Consider the following 16,228-nt stretch of genomic DNA (forward strand, 5'->3'; position numbering starts at 1 on the left):
TCTGAGCTCTAGGATTCAAAACCAGGAATACATATGTAAATGAACCGCTATGAACCTAATCGAGGACGAAAATAATTGCAAAGAGGTCGACCAGTTTCTTTTTTCTTTACTGAATTTCTTTAAATTTTGATGTGAACGTATTCTTAAATCCATACTATACTCCGGAGAAGTAGTCAGAAGGATATGCTAGGAAATAGTAATAGTTCTTCCTTTCCATGTAATTGTAGGAGAAATTATCGAAACTGCTGCCGGTTTCGTTGATTATGAGCCTCTTGGAATATATCGCAAAAGAAGCCCATTATTCTTAAGTATTTTCTTGGTTAGAAGACACTTCAATTGCAAATTTCATTAAGAACATCGGAAGTTTTCTGGAATTTCAGCTATTACATCCATTCTTTTCCTTTAAACCTCAAATAATGGTTGCTAAGCGCTTTGAAAATTTTCGGACCTTTCAGACGATAAATCTGACTTGAATGTCTATTTTATTCAGAATTTATGCGGAATCTCGTTCTTTTTCTTCCTAGTTTTTTATTGCGGAAATTTTATTTTGAACAGTCTTTTTCGTTTCTGCTCAGCATAAAATGCCGGACGGGGCAACGGTGGCCACATTCCTGTCGATAACGATAAGTGTCGGGATGATAGCCGTATGTGGAATCATTGCAAATATTATTTGCGATGACATTAACGACTTTTACGCTGATAGCATGAAGGAGTTGAAAGTATTCCAGGTATGATCATGGATTTTTTTTCCTGCTTCGTTGGAATCATAAACTGCTGCTCTGCAGCGCAGTTTGGTGTGTCGGGGAACTTCCGAGTGGGTCAATCAGGAGCTAAAAAAATTCCTGGCCTTAGTCAACCCATGTTCACTACAGCAACACTACAGTACACTCGTACAAAATCCTAGATTTGACTAGTAAATTGGTTGAGCAGGCATAAATTCTTCGGAATGAAAAAAAAGTTAAAAGGGTCCCATCGTCTTTGTTATTCGAAATAATCTTGAATTTTCGTGGTTGAGCTCGAGCGAACGGGGGTTAACGACATTAATTGCTGAGTAGAATTTTTTTTGTAAATTTTTATGTGGTTTCTGTACCATCCCACTTATATCCTTAGGAGAATACATGAAGGAGATGATAGTTCCCCTCGAAAAAAAAAACATTTTGTTTCGAAGAATCCAATTATTTTTACAGAATACATAAAAATATGATGCCTTGATACTTTGAATGATTATCGGAAAGGCTCTTTCTGATCATATTTTCTGGAAGTTCGAGTTCTGTTCAGCAGCAAAAGAAAAAAAAAGAATCCAGAAGATTTTAAAGATAAAAAATGAATCTTGGCGACTGATATAAGAACTAGACTTTGATCGAGTACTGGAATCTGTTTGCATCACTTTTTACTCTGGAACGCATCCTGTGCTTAATTAAATTTCATCTTTTTAAGACCACATCGAATTAGGTACTCCATTTAATGATTCGACCATGTTAAAGGTACTTACCGACGATGCATGGACGGAAGTGATAAAGATGGATCTTCCACCGTCGAAGAAACCCACATTTGAGAATTTAATTCGAAGAGACAAGAGAAACGCATGGAATTTGCCTTCATTTTGCAGTAAGTTCTTCGAGAAAATTCCACGGATCGCTTCCGATCCTAACAGTACCATTCTAATCTCGCACGCTATTTTAGGCTGTATGGCACAATCTATGTGTCCGCCGGGCGCTCCTGGTCGTCCTGGACTCGATGGAGACGACGGTGGTAGGTGTTAGCGAACCGGTAGCTTCAAATTCTTACGGATCTACCCAAAATCCAAAAAAATCCAGAAAAATGATATAAATGAAGTGAAACAAACATCTTATTAGTGGATTCGAAAATTTCCAGCTGAATGAACTGAATTTTAATAAATAGCAACCACAAATTCTTCATAAAAAAAAAGAAGCTAAAGCACGGAGAATGTTTGTGGGTTTGGGATCACATATATATGGAAATTTTCCTGGCAGAACTATGGAAGGACTGCGAAATGTAAACTCGTTCCGAGATACCTTGAATGAATTCGATTCGTTCAGTTATCAGAAGTTTCACAATGAATCATAAGCTGTATTTTTCGCATAAGTTCTGGGATATACGTAGAAGTCTCGAGGGTTTTTTCTGGAGACTGAGTTTCACCAATTGTGTGACCGCTTGGCGCAATGGTAGCGCGTTCGACTCCAGATCGAAAGGTTGGGCGTTCGATCCGCTCAGTGGTCAGAAGTTTTGCAGCGAATCGCAAACTCTAATTTCCCAATACTTTTCTGGATAGACGTGGAAGCCGCGTAGTTTTTCCAAATGCTGAATTTTCGGGAATCAGGGACCGCTTGGCGCAATGGTAGCGCGTTCGACTCCAGATCGAAAGGTTGGGCGTTCGATCCGCTCAGTGGTCAGAATTTTTGCAGCCAATTAAATAATAGTGGAAAATTTGTTCTATGTGAATGTGGTAGATCGTTTTGTAGTCCGCCTATTCTACTTTCACCAAAGGGAGATGTATTGAGGCATATAGAAGTGTTTATTTATTTAATATTTTTTAAAGTATTTATTCGTACTCGGTGACGTAGACCGTAGAACCTTGGGTTAACAACTAAGGGAGGACCATCCTAGCCCTCTCCTTCTGGATAGGAACTGGATTTTATCGGACCATCTATCCTTCTTGGTATCAAGTACTTTCAGCTCCTGGACTACCTGGTCCACGCGGTCCTGACGGAGTGGATGGAGCCACCGGTCTCACTTTCAACCGCGAAACCGGCTGCATACAGTGCCCTGCTGGACGTGGGTTTAACCGAAGAATTCCTGACCAATACCCCTCTTTCTCAAAGCTAATATTCCAGCGCCTGGTCCTCGTGGAACGCCAGGATCACCAGGCTCACCTGGACCGCAGGGCCCGGATGGACCTCGTGGAAGTCGAGGTTACGGTGCGGGACCACCAGGACCACCAGGTCCACCTGGAGATCCTGGAGCAGCAGGTAAGGACATAGGTTGCTTTTGACACTTGACTGTAGATTTTACTCGTTGTCGTTTAGGATGCGAAGGTACTGCCGGTCATCCAGGAAGTCCAGGACGCGATGGGGTACGCTATATTCCTGGGCCACGTGGACTACCAGGAATGCCAGGGGCTAGAGGACCGCCTGGACCTCCTGGTCCTCCCGGAGTGGCAGAGGAAGGACCAGATGGAATGCCTGGGCCACGGGGCCGAGAAGGACTTCCGGGAATGCCGGGACCTATTGGAAAACCTGGACCGGTTAGCTGTTTGGCTTTTTTCAAGGAATTATGACTCTCTTTCGTTCGTAGGGAAAGGGGAAAAAGAAAAAACACTTAGGAATATTATTTTATAATATTTATACAGCAATTCATCTTAGAGGTGAAAAAAATTAACAAGGGGAAATGATTCTATCTGTTTAAGGCTGGCGAATCTGGAGAGCCAGGATTTGATGCCGACTACTGCCCATGTCCTCCACGAGGTTCCGTTCGACAACAAGCAGCACCAACACTCGAAGAAGATAAAATTTCTGAATGGGGTACGCAAATAATTTATTTTAATAAATTCCCCCTATTAAATAAACAAATTACGTCCACGAACATATTTCCAGAACCCATTGTCCATCCATCAGCCACTCAATTTTTCGAACATCGTAGAAGAGAATCGGAAACAAAGGATACGACATTTTCTCCGCCAGAAACCTATGAGATCCAGCTCGAGGAACCTTCGCAGGAACCGCTTAAAATGAAAATGCTACGATATGCTTAATTATCCATAGGTTTTTGGTTTACTGTAGGTCTCATGGTGAACGTAGATCAATTTAAGAGCAAAGATTCGACATTAGCGTATGTAGACGACGCATTTTACATTGTTTAAAATAAATTATTGGAAAATATTTTATTTAACAACAGAAAAACTCTTCTCGGCGTGTTCATCATCAAATTGACCGTCTAAGGTAGTAGTGATGTTGTAGTCGAAGCAGTTCTTATCGGTAGTAGCGCGGGACGATCCTGGATACTTTTTGCCATTATAAAAACTATTCCATCATTAATATATTCACATTAAATGCTATCTAACAAGAAAAGGTAAAATAAAGAGGAATAAATTGATGAGGAGAGAAAGAAAAAAGGAGAAAAAAAGAAAAGAGATAAAAATTGAGAAATAGAAAGAGATAAAAACTGAAAAAGACAAAGAGTAAAATTAGGTTAAATTAAATTTAATTTAAAAAATGTGAACTGCATTGGAGACGGAATCCGATGCAATTCCTTGCACATCACAATATTGGGTTCTCCATAAAAATCGATCGCTCCTAAGATGATCACCCTTAGATATCCGGTATATGAAAGCACGAAATACGCATGAGAACTTTTCGAAAAATAACGATTTTTTCTTGATGACGTCACAAGCTATGAAAACAGGTGGATTTTAAGTGTAGGCCCATGTGTCTGTAATCTGCTCCAAAGATTTTCGAAGAAGGATTGATTATGATCTACGTCAGGGATATTCAAGAAAATGATCTACGTCGATAATGGTTGGCGGGCAAGCGACGACGATGTGTGGGACACAGAAATGTTCATATTCTTCTGTAATTACTATTGGGATTTGTTTTTTGTTTACCATTACGGAGACTTTCACACTATGTTAACGGATTTTAATTTCTACTATCTGGATCTGGTTGCTATTTATCCATAAACATATTTATATTATCAATATTTATCGGATATCCGGCTTATTTCTGGTTTTTTTTCATACTGGTTATTCACTCTTTCAATTCAAATCTAATTTTTCAACCTTGGTCCAAATATACGGGTAGTAAAATATTTATGTAGTCATTTCGGGCACATTATTACAAGAAATTAAAAAAAAAGAAATAAAGCTAGAGTTCACCTTAGTATTAACCATACATGTGCCCTTACGAGTTTATGTAGTACTCATTTATCAATAGAGATACTTTTCTAGTTTCTGACTTATTTAATTAATGATATTTTGTTATTTACATACACCTATCTTCCACAGCGATAGGGCAATTGAAAAATGATTTATCAGAATTCAAATTCTTTAGTAGAAATTCCCTTAAGGAATTTGTCCGGGGTTGTTTTCACCCGTCAAGTTAGCACTTGAAGTGCTTCTCCAAACGCTTAAAGGCATCACCTCACGAATCTGGGGTGGTACAGATTTCCGGTGGAGTATTCGTATACGGGATCGTAGATTATTGAGGGAAGGGTGATTCCGTCCACTTCTTTCCAATTGCTGTAGAAAACGGCCCTTAAAATGCGGCTTCGAGCGTTCCGGCGCGCTATTTTCTACAACGAGTTCGATTGGAGCGCGCCAGCCTCGTGCACGCATCTTCCGGGCCGTTTTTTGCGGCAATTAGGAAGAAATGAACGGAATCACCCCCCTCTCCATAATCTACTATCCTGTATACGAATACTCCACCTGAAATCCGTACCACCTCAGATTCGTGGGGTGATGCCTTTAACATTCTACTGTATAACAAACTAGTGAAAAGTTAAAAATGTAGAAAATTATATTTAAAATGTGTGTATGATAAACTGATATATCATATTTCATATTAGGAGGGAAGTAGATCAAAATCGATTCTCGCCATTCAACGTTTTCTGGCCCACTGTCCTCAAAAGGAGTACTCCGCGAGGTAGGCAAGAAAAAATCCATGTATTCTTTGCAGTCCATGATATTCAATACTGCTTTAGCTTTTAAAATCAACAAATATCATCAAAATTTGTTCGTTCGATGGTATTTTGATTGAAACGGGAGGTGAATCCCGGGAAAAACTGTTTATGCCTGGGAAGCAGATACGACTTTTCTCAAATATGACAGGAAAACTGGTTCTTCTGGTTAACTTTTTTTTCGCTTGCTTTGCCTTGCATCTCTTCTCAGCTATTCCGGAAATTACGTAGGAAGACTTCGGAAGAGCTGTCATTCCACAACGTTTAGTTAGTGGGACCCACAGAGATCATCTGAAAAGCGTTAAACGCTATCAGAGTACCTGAGAAATTTTTTCTACTGCTAGACCTGTTACGACTCGAGCATTCTTTCATATTTTGTCCATGTTTATCATTCAAACACATCAAAATCCTTTTGAAGAAAAGAAAGAAATTTCAACACTCCTCCAAATCGAAAACAACATTAAATCATGTTCTTTCTATCAATAGAAGGCAATAAGTGTCTTATCACTGAAACTGAATCGCCTGTCTAATCACTGGAGCACATGGGTCCCATATGGGCTCACAATACTTGAAATCAAGTCACTATATTTAAAGATCATTGAAATAAACTGAACATCTAACAAATATACAAAAGAAAAGAATCGGAATTATGAAGAAGAAGAAGAAAAATACACCAGAACTTTTTAGAAACGGGATAAATAAGAAGAAAATGTAGTCTTGGGTTTCACACCGGTATTTTTGCCGAGATTCATATCACTGTTAGACGTCCTTCTGCTCACAGAAATTTTTACTGGATCCATCATCCGACCTCGCTTTCATGTCGTATCCAAATTGAATAGGAAACATACTATAATAAACATGCATCAAAATCCATCCAGGACCAACTTTGAATTATAACCCTTGGATCAAATGAATGAAATGAAGAGATACCTCGAATAGGTAACACATACGAAAATACTTTGGCTTTTTCCTAGACATAGAAAAATAAGAAAATAAAAAATAAGAAACCAACTATCGAAAAGAAAAAAATTTCGAATTTTTGGAGCGAGGAGAAGGATACAAAGGGTTACTCAAGGTCCCTGACTCGTGGTGACTCGACCCTCACCATGAGCGAACCCCAGCCTTCCATTCCCAAACCAGACGAGATGAGCGAATGAGAAAAAATAAACGAGAAAAAAAAATCAGGAAATTAAGCATATTGCAGCAAAAGATGAAGGACAAAACAGCGATTTCTTCCTATAGGGATACGCCTACGAGTTCGACTTCAATTTAGAACCAATTGAGGTTTACGAACCCTTTCAATGTGACCTCCGGGACGAACCGATGGGTCAGGTCAGTGTTTTTATCCTCCCGGACAAGTCTGATAGTAGTGTATCGAGCCGGAGGGATGAAAATTTTGGTTGACAGTAGGACGGATTCGAACCATCGACCCTGCGATCACAGTGGGACCTCTTGCCGACCCCGCGTTGCATAAGGGCTTTTATATATTCATGTATATATATATATATATATATATAATATTAAATATAGAATCAGATAAGTTAGTACAGTTTCCGCGAAATTTGCGGCGTTTTTTCCACCGCCTCCTCCCTTGGTTGCACTGGGGCGATTTCGAACCATCGACAATGCGATCGCAGCCAAACCTCTTACCGACTGCGCTCTACACACTCCAGGCACATGATAAACTACAAAAAACACTTGTTATAAACACATACCTGTTTTATGACCTTGAAGAAGGGCAAACGTTAACGACACCAGGAAACCTGTTGCTATAAGGTAAGTTGTCCAAGCGGAAGTATAAAGACTGAGGCATAGCATGTGAGGAGGCGAAGCATGACCTTAATGAGGAAAGTTTTTCTAACCAGAAATAAAAAGAACAAAAAATAATCTGTATGTAACTCAGCAGCAAAAAATTATAAAATTAGAATTTTAAATGAATATCCAAAAAAAAGTCTGTCGTTTGCAATGCAGTTCCAGGGAAAGATTATCCAGCTCCTAATTTTTTTTTCATCCAAGGGTTTTTTTACTTTTAAAATCTCTTCTCCTTCACATAGAATAGAATAAAATTCGTTCCACATAATTATTTAACGATTATTTGTCGGAATTACTTGACAAACCTCCATCAAGCTGTGTCAACTCTTCATCAGAATTATCAAGGATGTAAAGTTGTTGCGAGAGTAGATCTGCATCCTTCTCTGCAGAAGATACTGGGCTTCGGCGTAGTCTCAATTTCTTAAATAATTGAAAAAATAGAAAGAAGAATACATAAAAATATATGGATTACAATTTTAGACCTACCCTATATTGGAGAACATTCCGTTGTATAGAATTTTCCTGCAAACGTGTTTCGTTGATGCAAAGCGGCGGCTGAAATGACAAACAATAATTGAATTTTTTTCAAAAAAAAAAATTATTTCTCATTTTTAACACATTAGTTTGTTTGTACTATCCTTCAGTCTAAAACGAACAGCCCTCACCCGTCTTATGAAAAAATGAAAATTATAAATAAATCAATAGGATTGCTTGACTACAAATCGACTTTGTAACTATCTCATTGAGATTTATCAATTTTTTTCTAAAAAAAGTCTCCCAAAGAAAAAAATATCTTCATCATAGGGGCCATTAGCTTCGTTTACCGTATCAAATAGTCCTTGGTCTCCTGTAAACATTACTGAGCCAATAATACCACAATTTATAAAATTAAAAAAAAGTTGGAAAATTAAACTAAAAATGGAAAATTCAATATTAATGAAAGAGTCGTAGATTTATATCAAGTCCAGCCTCGACGATATCAGAAAATGTTTTACAAGATCTCTGGCTTAAACGTAATCTCCATCACTGCTTAAACGGGACCCCAAGCCAAAAACTCACATCGATGGAATGACTTCAGGTTCACGAGAAACGTTGCATGAATTAAAAATAAAAGTCTTCCAGTAAATCTTGCGCTTATTAAAATAAACTGAGTAAATTCTCCTCAAAACTGGGCCACATTCCATATAAAAACCTACAAAACCTACCGTAACACCATCGCAACCGCCGTCAATTTTTAAGCACAGTCGTATGCCGCATTTAAATCGTAGAGCGGTTCGATCGGCGAATTTGAACACGAACGATTCACGATACGCCATATTTAACGCTTCCGCGTATGTTGGATCTCCAAGTAGTCGACGATCCGTATGGCATCTGTCGTAATTCGATGGGTTATTCACACAAAAAAGAGAAAATTTATCGATAAATCATAAAATTTACCCGTTTTCGTCAATAATTGTTTGCCGTTCTCCTTGTCCATCCTCGACAATACAGCTATGAACGAGAATTCCAAACTGTTCTGAATGTCTCCTTATCAGTGAACTCAAATGACAGTAATCATTCTAAGTAAATTACATTCATTTATATTTATTTTCTTTTTAAAAATTTTGAAGAACGCTATTATGGGAATTGTAGAAGTCCCATAGAAAAGCAATTAACTGAGCCTCTAAAACAACCCTACCGTTCGCTAGAACTCCTAGAACGTTGATTTTATAGTCTGGTAAAAACGCTAAAAAAAAAGAAATCCCGGAGCGGGGTGCAATTGCGTAATCGACTGCAATCGAGGTCACATCTTTAGTCATCTATGCCATTCGAATGGGGCTCGCGAAGGTCCCATAACGATTGCAATACCCGCCTCCACTTTGAGAGCAACAGTTCACACAACTGCGATGAGCCATAGGTCTGTTTGACCCGACAATACCATTTTCCATAGATTTTGCCGTTTCAAGTGGTTCAACTCCTTGCTCGGGTGTTTTCGAAATTGAGACGGGACCGTAAAAGGAAAGAGATTGAATCCGCAACGACATAATGTAAAGACAAAACTATTTGAAAAGGCAGTTCAAGACATCACCCCACGAATCTGAGGTGGTACGAATTTCAGATGGAGTATTCGTATACGGTATAGTAGATTATGGAGAGGTGGTGATTCCGTCCATTTCTTCCTTATTGGCGTAAAAAACGGCCCGGATGATGCTGCGTATGCACACGGTTGGCGCGCTCCAATCGAACTCGTAGAAAATAGCGCCCCGGAAAGCTCGAAGCCGTATTTCCGGGCCGTTTTTTTACGGCAATTAGGAAGAAATGGACGAAATCACCCCCTCTCCATAATCTACTATCCCATATACGAATACTCCTCCTGAAATCCGTGCCACCACAGATTCGTGGAGTTATGCCTTTAAGGTACGGCGGCTAATCGGTATGGAGTGATTAGTGAACAAAGTAATTTTGCCTTTGTTTTTTAATTTTGTTTTTTGAGGCAACTCATTGAAATCGAACCACAACTTTTAATCTTAGTGCAATTTCTGATTTTCTTTCTTTTTTTTCGCAAATACCATCAGAAGAATCACGTGCTAAGAACTTTTGTCGCTATAGTCGGTTCAAAACGACATGAAGTTCGGTGCAGTTGCGTAAAGCAGCTGCGCTCGAAGCTCGCTGCGGTGGACCGTGGCGTATAGGATCGAGATGGGACCCTTGCTAGTAACACCTACCGTTGCAGTCCACGATGGTCCCAATGCAACTGCACCGAGCTCTGTGATGTTCTGATGCGGCTATACAAGTGAATGTTAACTAACCCGAGTCACAGTTCCATCTGTGAACGACTTGTTCTCCCACTCTCGCATAGGAGAGGATAGGTCCATCCAGGGAATCCTTTCTGATCGTATACGAACACGACGGTACAATCATATCGTTGTTTAACGGTTCAGAAGGGAGCATACTGTAAAAAAGCCAAAAAATCAGCAAATAGCAATATTAGCTGTGTCATTAACTTTTCCTCAAGAATACTATATCTATAAAATGCTCTATTTTTTAACTTTATAAATGTTTTATTTGAAAATATCTAAACTAACTACTCGCTGTTACAGAATTCCTCTTCTCGATCACAGATTCAAAGCTGGATGCGAAAAAATGGAATAAAATAAAATAAAACACCATAAAAATGTCCGACTAACCTCACATCAAGCCTCGTTTTGACCGTGTGGGTCACTTCTTGATACAAACATTTTACGCTGTAAATCTTGTCGTACTTAGTGACGAATAACTAGAAATAAAAATTTTTTTACACATCATAAAAAGTGAGTTGAGTAAGTCACGCGTATCAATAAATTTGTAAACAATTTGTAGCTACTATTATTAGCTTCACAGCTTTACTACCATTATTTTATTGCTATCCTAACTATTATTACTACTACTTTAACGACTATTTCCTTCCTTATTGTTTAACGATTCACATCTCAGCAAGTCCCTGAAAAACAGGCAAGAAAACGCGAGTCAATGTCGGGGGTTTTTTCACTTTGAGAAAGTCGCAATTAACGAAAAAGAAAAGTCGAAAATTACGGCTGTTAGCTCGAAAAGTGCATGAGGAGGAGGATTGCTGGAATAATAGCTCAGCAAACGATTTGTATCAGCGAGAACATTGGCGAAATTCAAGCCAAGGTCGCGGATAGTCACGGCTCGGCTGGAGAGACTCGTAGACTCGGATAGGTCCATGGCTGAGCCGTTCGATTCGAATGAATGCTCAGGTATATGAGCTCTGTGCTCAGATATACATATGAGCCCTCGTTGTGCATTAAAAAGAAAACCACTAACTTATTGATTAGCTGATTCTTTATTCTCCATCTATATTCTCTCTATCTTTACCTGGAAAAAGTTATTTGTTCAGGATAAACCGAAGAATTCCTGCAACGTTCATAGTCAAGTAAAATGGTGATAAACAGTCAAGAATCAACATTGCAGAATTAAGATCTAAAACATTATCTACATATATCCTCAAAATAATTCCAAAACCAATGTTTTTCCACTCAAGTATAACTGATAATAAGGAGATAAACGTTTTTCGGGAAACTCAACTGTGACTCGTCAAATATTAAATCCACTAAAAGTTGTTGTTTAACCGAAAAGTCCAAAGGATAAAAGCTGCAACAAACGATCACGTACTTATCCATTCTTCTTAAATTCTGTCATTATTTTAATTTTATTGCTTTATTTCATTGTTTATCATTTTATTTACTATTCACCATAATCATAACTGAAGTCTATCACAATAATAAGCAAAACCCACCGGATGAAAACTAATCACTAGAACAATGGAGAACATCACACCGTCTGGAGCAAGCTGAAAAAAAAAGACGTTTCGTTGTGCTCCGTCTCCGTAGTCTCCTTAGAAAATCCAGTAAATATTTGATTCCTGTTCAATACGGCTCCTTAAAGCTAGTCTAAACATAACTTTTTTTTTAGTTCCAGACATTATAGATGTGCGATGCGATTATTTTCACTTCTTGGTAATTTTTTGAGTTTTATCCACTATTGACGGAACGACTAAGAGGTATAGGGCAGTCGGTGAGAGATTCAACTACAATTATGCGATCGATCGCTGGTTCAAAACCGCCCTAATGCAAGCAATAGAAGCAACTATGGAAAAAACACTGCAAATTTCGCATATACATACAGCGAATGCAGCGCAGGGTCGCAAAGAGGTTCAACCGTTACTGCACATGGTTCGAACCCGCTATAGTGTTCCACCGGCCACTGAAAGGGTTCGTAGATCTCAATCGATTCTGGGTTGAAGTCTAATGCGTAGGCGTATTCCCACAAGGTACTTCATTCCTTATCCCTTATCCACCACTAGTCGTACAAATAAAAGCAGACACAGGCGAGAAGGTTGTGGTGGACCTTCTGAGGAGTGACCGAGGGAACTAAGACTTTGTGCTGCGATGGCCGTAGTTGCAGACCAAGTCACTTGTTTTTCGTCCTATAATCAACTGCCCGAAATTCGTTACAGATATAAATGTTTATATGTATGTACATTTTCGCCAAAATCCCCTTCATACATGCATTTTGTTTTTTTTTTCTTGCACTATTTCGATTTTTTCATTTTCTTGTAGGATTTTCCTTGTATTTGAACCACTTTTAAAAATATCACCACTACAAGATCCATTTTTTCTGTTCCACGGACTAATGTAGTGGTGACAATTTTTAAAAGAAGAAGGTTTTAATATAACAGAAAAGTCTTTGATTAAGTGAAAAATTGAGGTGATGCATGAAAAAAAGCGAAAGTCATGTACGGAGAAAATTATGGCGAAAATACCCAAACATATGAAAATTTATGCTTACATCGAAATTTTCCGGGTCGATTATCGACTGGCAATTAGTGTAGGAACGCACTTATATGTACATAACCGCTACTGCAATTAACCTCGGTGTTTGGGGTCTCCTTAAAATCACTACTCTCTCGTCCTTAGTAATTATAGAAGTTGACGCAGTGTATTTTTTCACTTACGAAGTCTATCTTAGCTCGATCCGAACCAGTTACTCTGGCGCACTACGGGTATTTCAAAGGAGATCGAGTTCAAAAGACGTTTTCCTGGATTAAGGTGCTAGCCTTCGTCTTAGTTCTGACCCCCTGCATATGCAGTATTTTTCATGTAGTGGGTTGTTCAGGAAAGAAAGACACACTGTCAGAAATCATTAGTTTCCCCTGAATTAAGAAGGAAAAAGTTGCTGATTTATATGGAGAATACATTCATTCATCACATTTAATTACTACTGACCAAATCTGTTTTTGTAAAAGAATAAATAAACAAAATTAAAACTAAAAAATCATCTTCCTTCACTTTCCAGACAACCCAACACATGAAAATATTACATGTATAGGGGCCGGGACTAGGACTAAGGCTAGTCAGGAGCACTTCGTTCTGGGAAATTCTCAAGGAAAGAAGGAAAAAGGAGGAAATCCTCTTTTTTGCCTGTTGTAACTCAACTGACATACATAAGTGTTCCTGTACGTATTCCTCCTTCCTCCTTCTTCCTTCTCTTCCAGAAATTAATTATTCCATTATTTTTTTTTCGAAAACAAAAACTACACCTACCGTTCTTTGTCGATCCATATTGCATGAGCCATGACCAATTCTGATTTCACCAGCTTGATTTGATGTCGGAGATTTTGAACTGTAATCCATCCGACATTCCGGACGATTGAAGCTGCCTTTTACGTAAACTTTTCCTTGAAAAAAAAGCCCTTAGCAAGCGACAAATACATAGTTTCTTATCTTTTTTTTTTTGTTCAAAACTAAGATAAAAAGAGGAAAAGGAACTTCGATATAACGATGAGTTCTCATTTTTTTCTTGAGCTTTTTTCACAAAAATAATTTTCTTTCAAAAACCTTACCACTAAACTGTTTTGTTGTCCTGAAGTGTATTTCAATCGCTCCGGCTTCACATTGGATATTTGGCGGTCCAGCCAGTTCATTGTTCTCAACGATGCCGAGACCACTCTTCAATTAGACGTTCACTTGGCTAGTATTAATTTTTCGGTTATATCAAAAAAGTTTTAAATACAGTATCCTTTTTAAAAAAAATCCTCTCTTTCTTTCCTTTTCTACGGAGTAGAAATCTGCAATCTATGGTGACCTTATTATGGCATGGCTGAACTCTGGTAATTTTCCAGCGATCAAAGAGCGAATAAAAATTTTTAGTCAATAAAGTTGAAAGCACAGCATTTTTCGGTTATATCAAAAAATTCTAATACATCCATCAAAATCTTTATTACATTATAGAGATAAATATTTCTGTATGTTTCGTCCTTTCTTTCAAATTTTCCAGGGAGAATTTAAGAAAATGTTCATCGAGATAGTATAAACTTTATGGTTTTCGGGGAAATAGAAGATTTTTTTCGGGAAGAGTAAAGTACTTAAAAATGGATTAAATTTCTTGGTAACTACAGTTATGTTATTGGAGGTAGGTTGAGGGATACAATAATAATATTATTATAATAAGCATATAATAAAAAAACCCCTATTATCTCAAACACATAGTTTTTGGAACAATACTGATCTTCTTAAAATTTAATAATCTCAATTTATAGTAGAAATCAATAATGTTAAGGGTTATTTTCTCATTCTCACCGGTTACCGTAAAATCCGAAAAGCAGTCTGTTATTTTTGCTGATATTTCGAAAAGCAGTTCAAATACAATAGAAAAAAATATTAAAACAGCATCTACTACATCTTTAGGACGTATGAAATTTGAATCGATTTCAAAATTAATTTTGAAAAAAGCTAGATGTAGAAAATTTCAGTCGCTTATAAAATTGATTTACAAAAAAGCTAAAAACTAATTGAAAGGCATACTTCTAAACGGGTTGGAGACATCAACTCACATGAAGAAGAAATCCAGTCGAAAGCAGCAACTGTAGAATCGCACCGCACATACTACACTGATTCGGCACCTTAAATTAAGAAACCTGTCTGCTGACTAGAGACTTATTATCGTTCTTTTCATATTTATTGAGTGAATGAATCTATCCAGTGAGTGCAGCTTTAATGGATTGACGAATGAAAAAAGTTCATTTTCAAAATCTAATTCTTCTGCGAATGAGAGAAGAAAAAAATGATGTGAATGACCGTAAGCGGCGGCGGTGGCGGTGGCGCGAAAGATGTGCACATCATAGTGTAGATGTACGCAGGTGCCGGACAGATTCTATGGGCCAAAGTAGCGATTAAAGTGTCGTGAGCGTTGAAACGTTCATTGAAGCGTGATTGTGTCTAGCGATCTACGAGCGACGTCCATACGTACGTGTGTGGATGATGAGCATTTCAGATCGCCAAATTGGTGGGAAAAAACGAGGAGGAGGAGGAGAAAAAACTCGTAGATGACTTTATGGAGGATTATTTCGGGAAATTGTTAGCTGTTATTTATGTTTTTGGTCAGTTTCTCTTCTTCTTTTTGGTCTATTCCACTTCATTCAAAAAATCATTTAGAAATTAAATTAAGAATAATTTAAAAAGGAGAAACTATACATATCGCTATAATTTCTACGTAATCATAACTTCCAGAGTTCATGCTATCTTATATTTATATTTATTATTAAAATTCATTCGTATTCAATGCCTGCTGAATTACAATTTTTAGCCTTTTTTTCGGTTGAAGCTCCCCCCAAATCCTGTATTTATCCATATAATCCATAGTATTGGTCAACCGGCACCTGGATATATACGGTAACAAAAAAAAAGCCAGCTCTGTGTATGCTGTCTGTACGAGGAGATAAACATTTAAAATTCTAAAGAACGTACAGAAGACTCTGGATGTCAATGTTATGTACCTACTACCGTGATTTCGTGGAAAAAAATCACAATTCTATTTTTTCAATTACTTTTGCTTTTATTAATTAGTTTTATTTTCATAAAGTCACAGCGGCTGAGTTATAATATGTTTATTTATATTTTTTTTTGCTTACTTATAATTACAGTAATGATGGGAGAGCTTTTTGAATATTTTTTTGTTATTTACAGTGGTTTCAATAATACGTGAACGCGCTAATTTAGCGATTTGGTCCTTTAGTAGCGCTGGATTCCACTGAACCGGAAAAGAAAATGGATCACCTTGCGAATCCACACAAATTTCAGCGGAGAAAGAACTAAACAACTTGGAGGAAACGGAAGAATCAGATAAAGTAAAGAAGGAAATAAAAAGAAAAATGTGTGATTTCAAAGAAAAACAATGCGAAACTTTT

General features: G+C 37.8%; 2 protein-coding genes across 2 annotated transcripts; one reads left to right on the forward strand and one right to left on the reverse strand.

Moving 5' to 3' along the window:
• Window positions 1–581: 581 nt before the first annotated feature.
• On the forward strand, window positions 582–3,772 carry RB195_003685 (uncharacterized protein; the record flags this gene model as incomplete). The annotated part of the gene is made up of 8 exons (XM_013447374.2): window positions 582–728; window positions 1,485–1,608; window positions 1,684–1,752; window positions 2,698–2,796; window positions 2,856–2,990; window positions 3,048–3,265; window positions 3,428–3,542; window positions 3,615–3,772. 8 exons carry the CDS (start codon window positions 582–584, stop codon window positions 3,770–3,772), a joined length of 1,065 nt encoding a protein of 354 aa, XP_013302828.2.
• A 2,734-nt stretch (window positions 3,773–6,506) lies between these two features.
• Window positions 6,507–14,926, reverse strand: RB195_003686 (uncharacterized protein; the record flags this gene model as incomplete). Its single annotated transcript, XM_064201441.1, has 12 exons — window positions 6,507–6,538; window positions 7,407–7,529; window positions 7,809–7,923; window positions 7,990–8,058; window positions 8,709–8,874; window positions 8,941–9,019; window positions 10,293–10,435; window positions 10,671–10,759; window positions 11,780–11,833; window positions 13,587–13,720; window positions 13,886–13,991; window positions 14,876–14,926. 12 exons carry the CDS (start codon window positions 14,924–14,926, stop codon window positions 6,507–6,509), a joined length of 1,161 nt encoding a protein of 386 aa, XP_064057322.1.
• Window positions 14,927–16,228: the final 1,302 nt, after the last annotated feature.

Source organism: Necator americanus, chromosome IV (assembly GCF_031761385.1).
Source record: "Necator americanus strain Aroian chromosome IV, whole genome shotgun sequence".
Classification (NCBI taxonomy): Eukaryota; Metazoa; Nematoda; class Chromadorea; order Rhabditida; family Ancylostomatidae; genus Necator; species Necator americanus.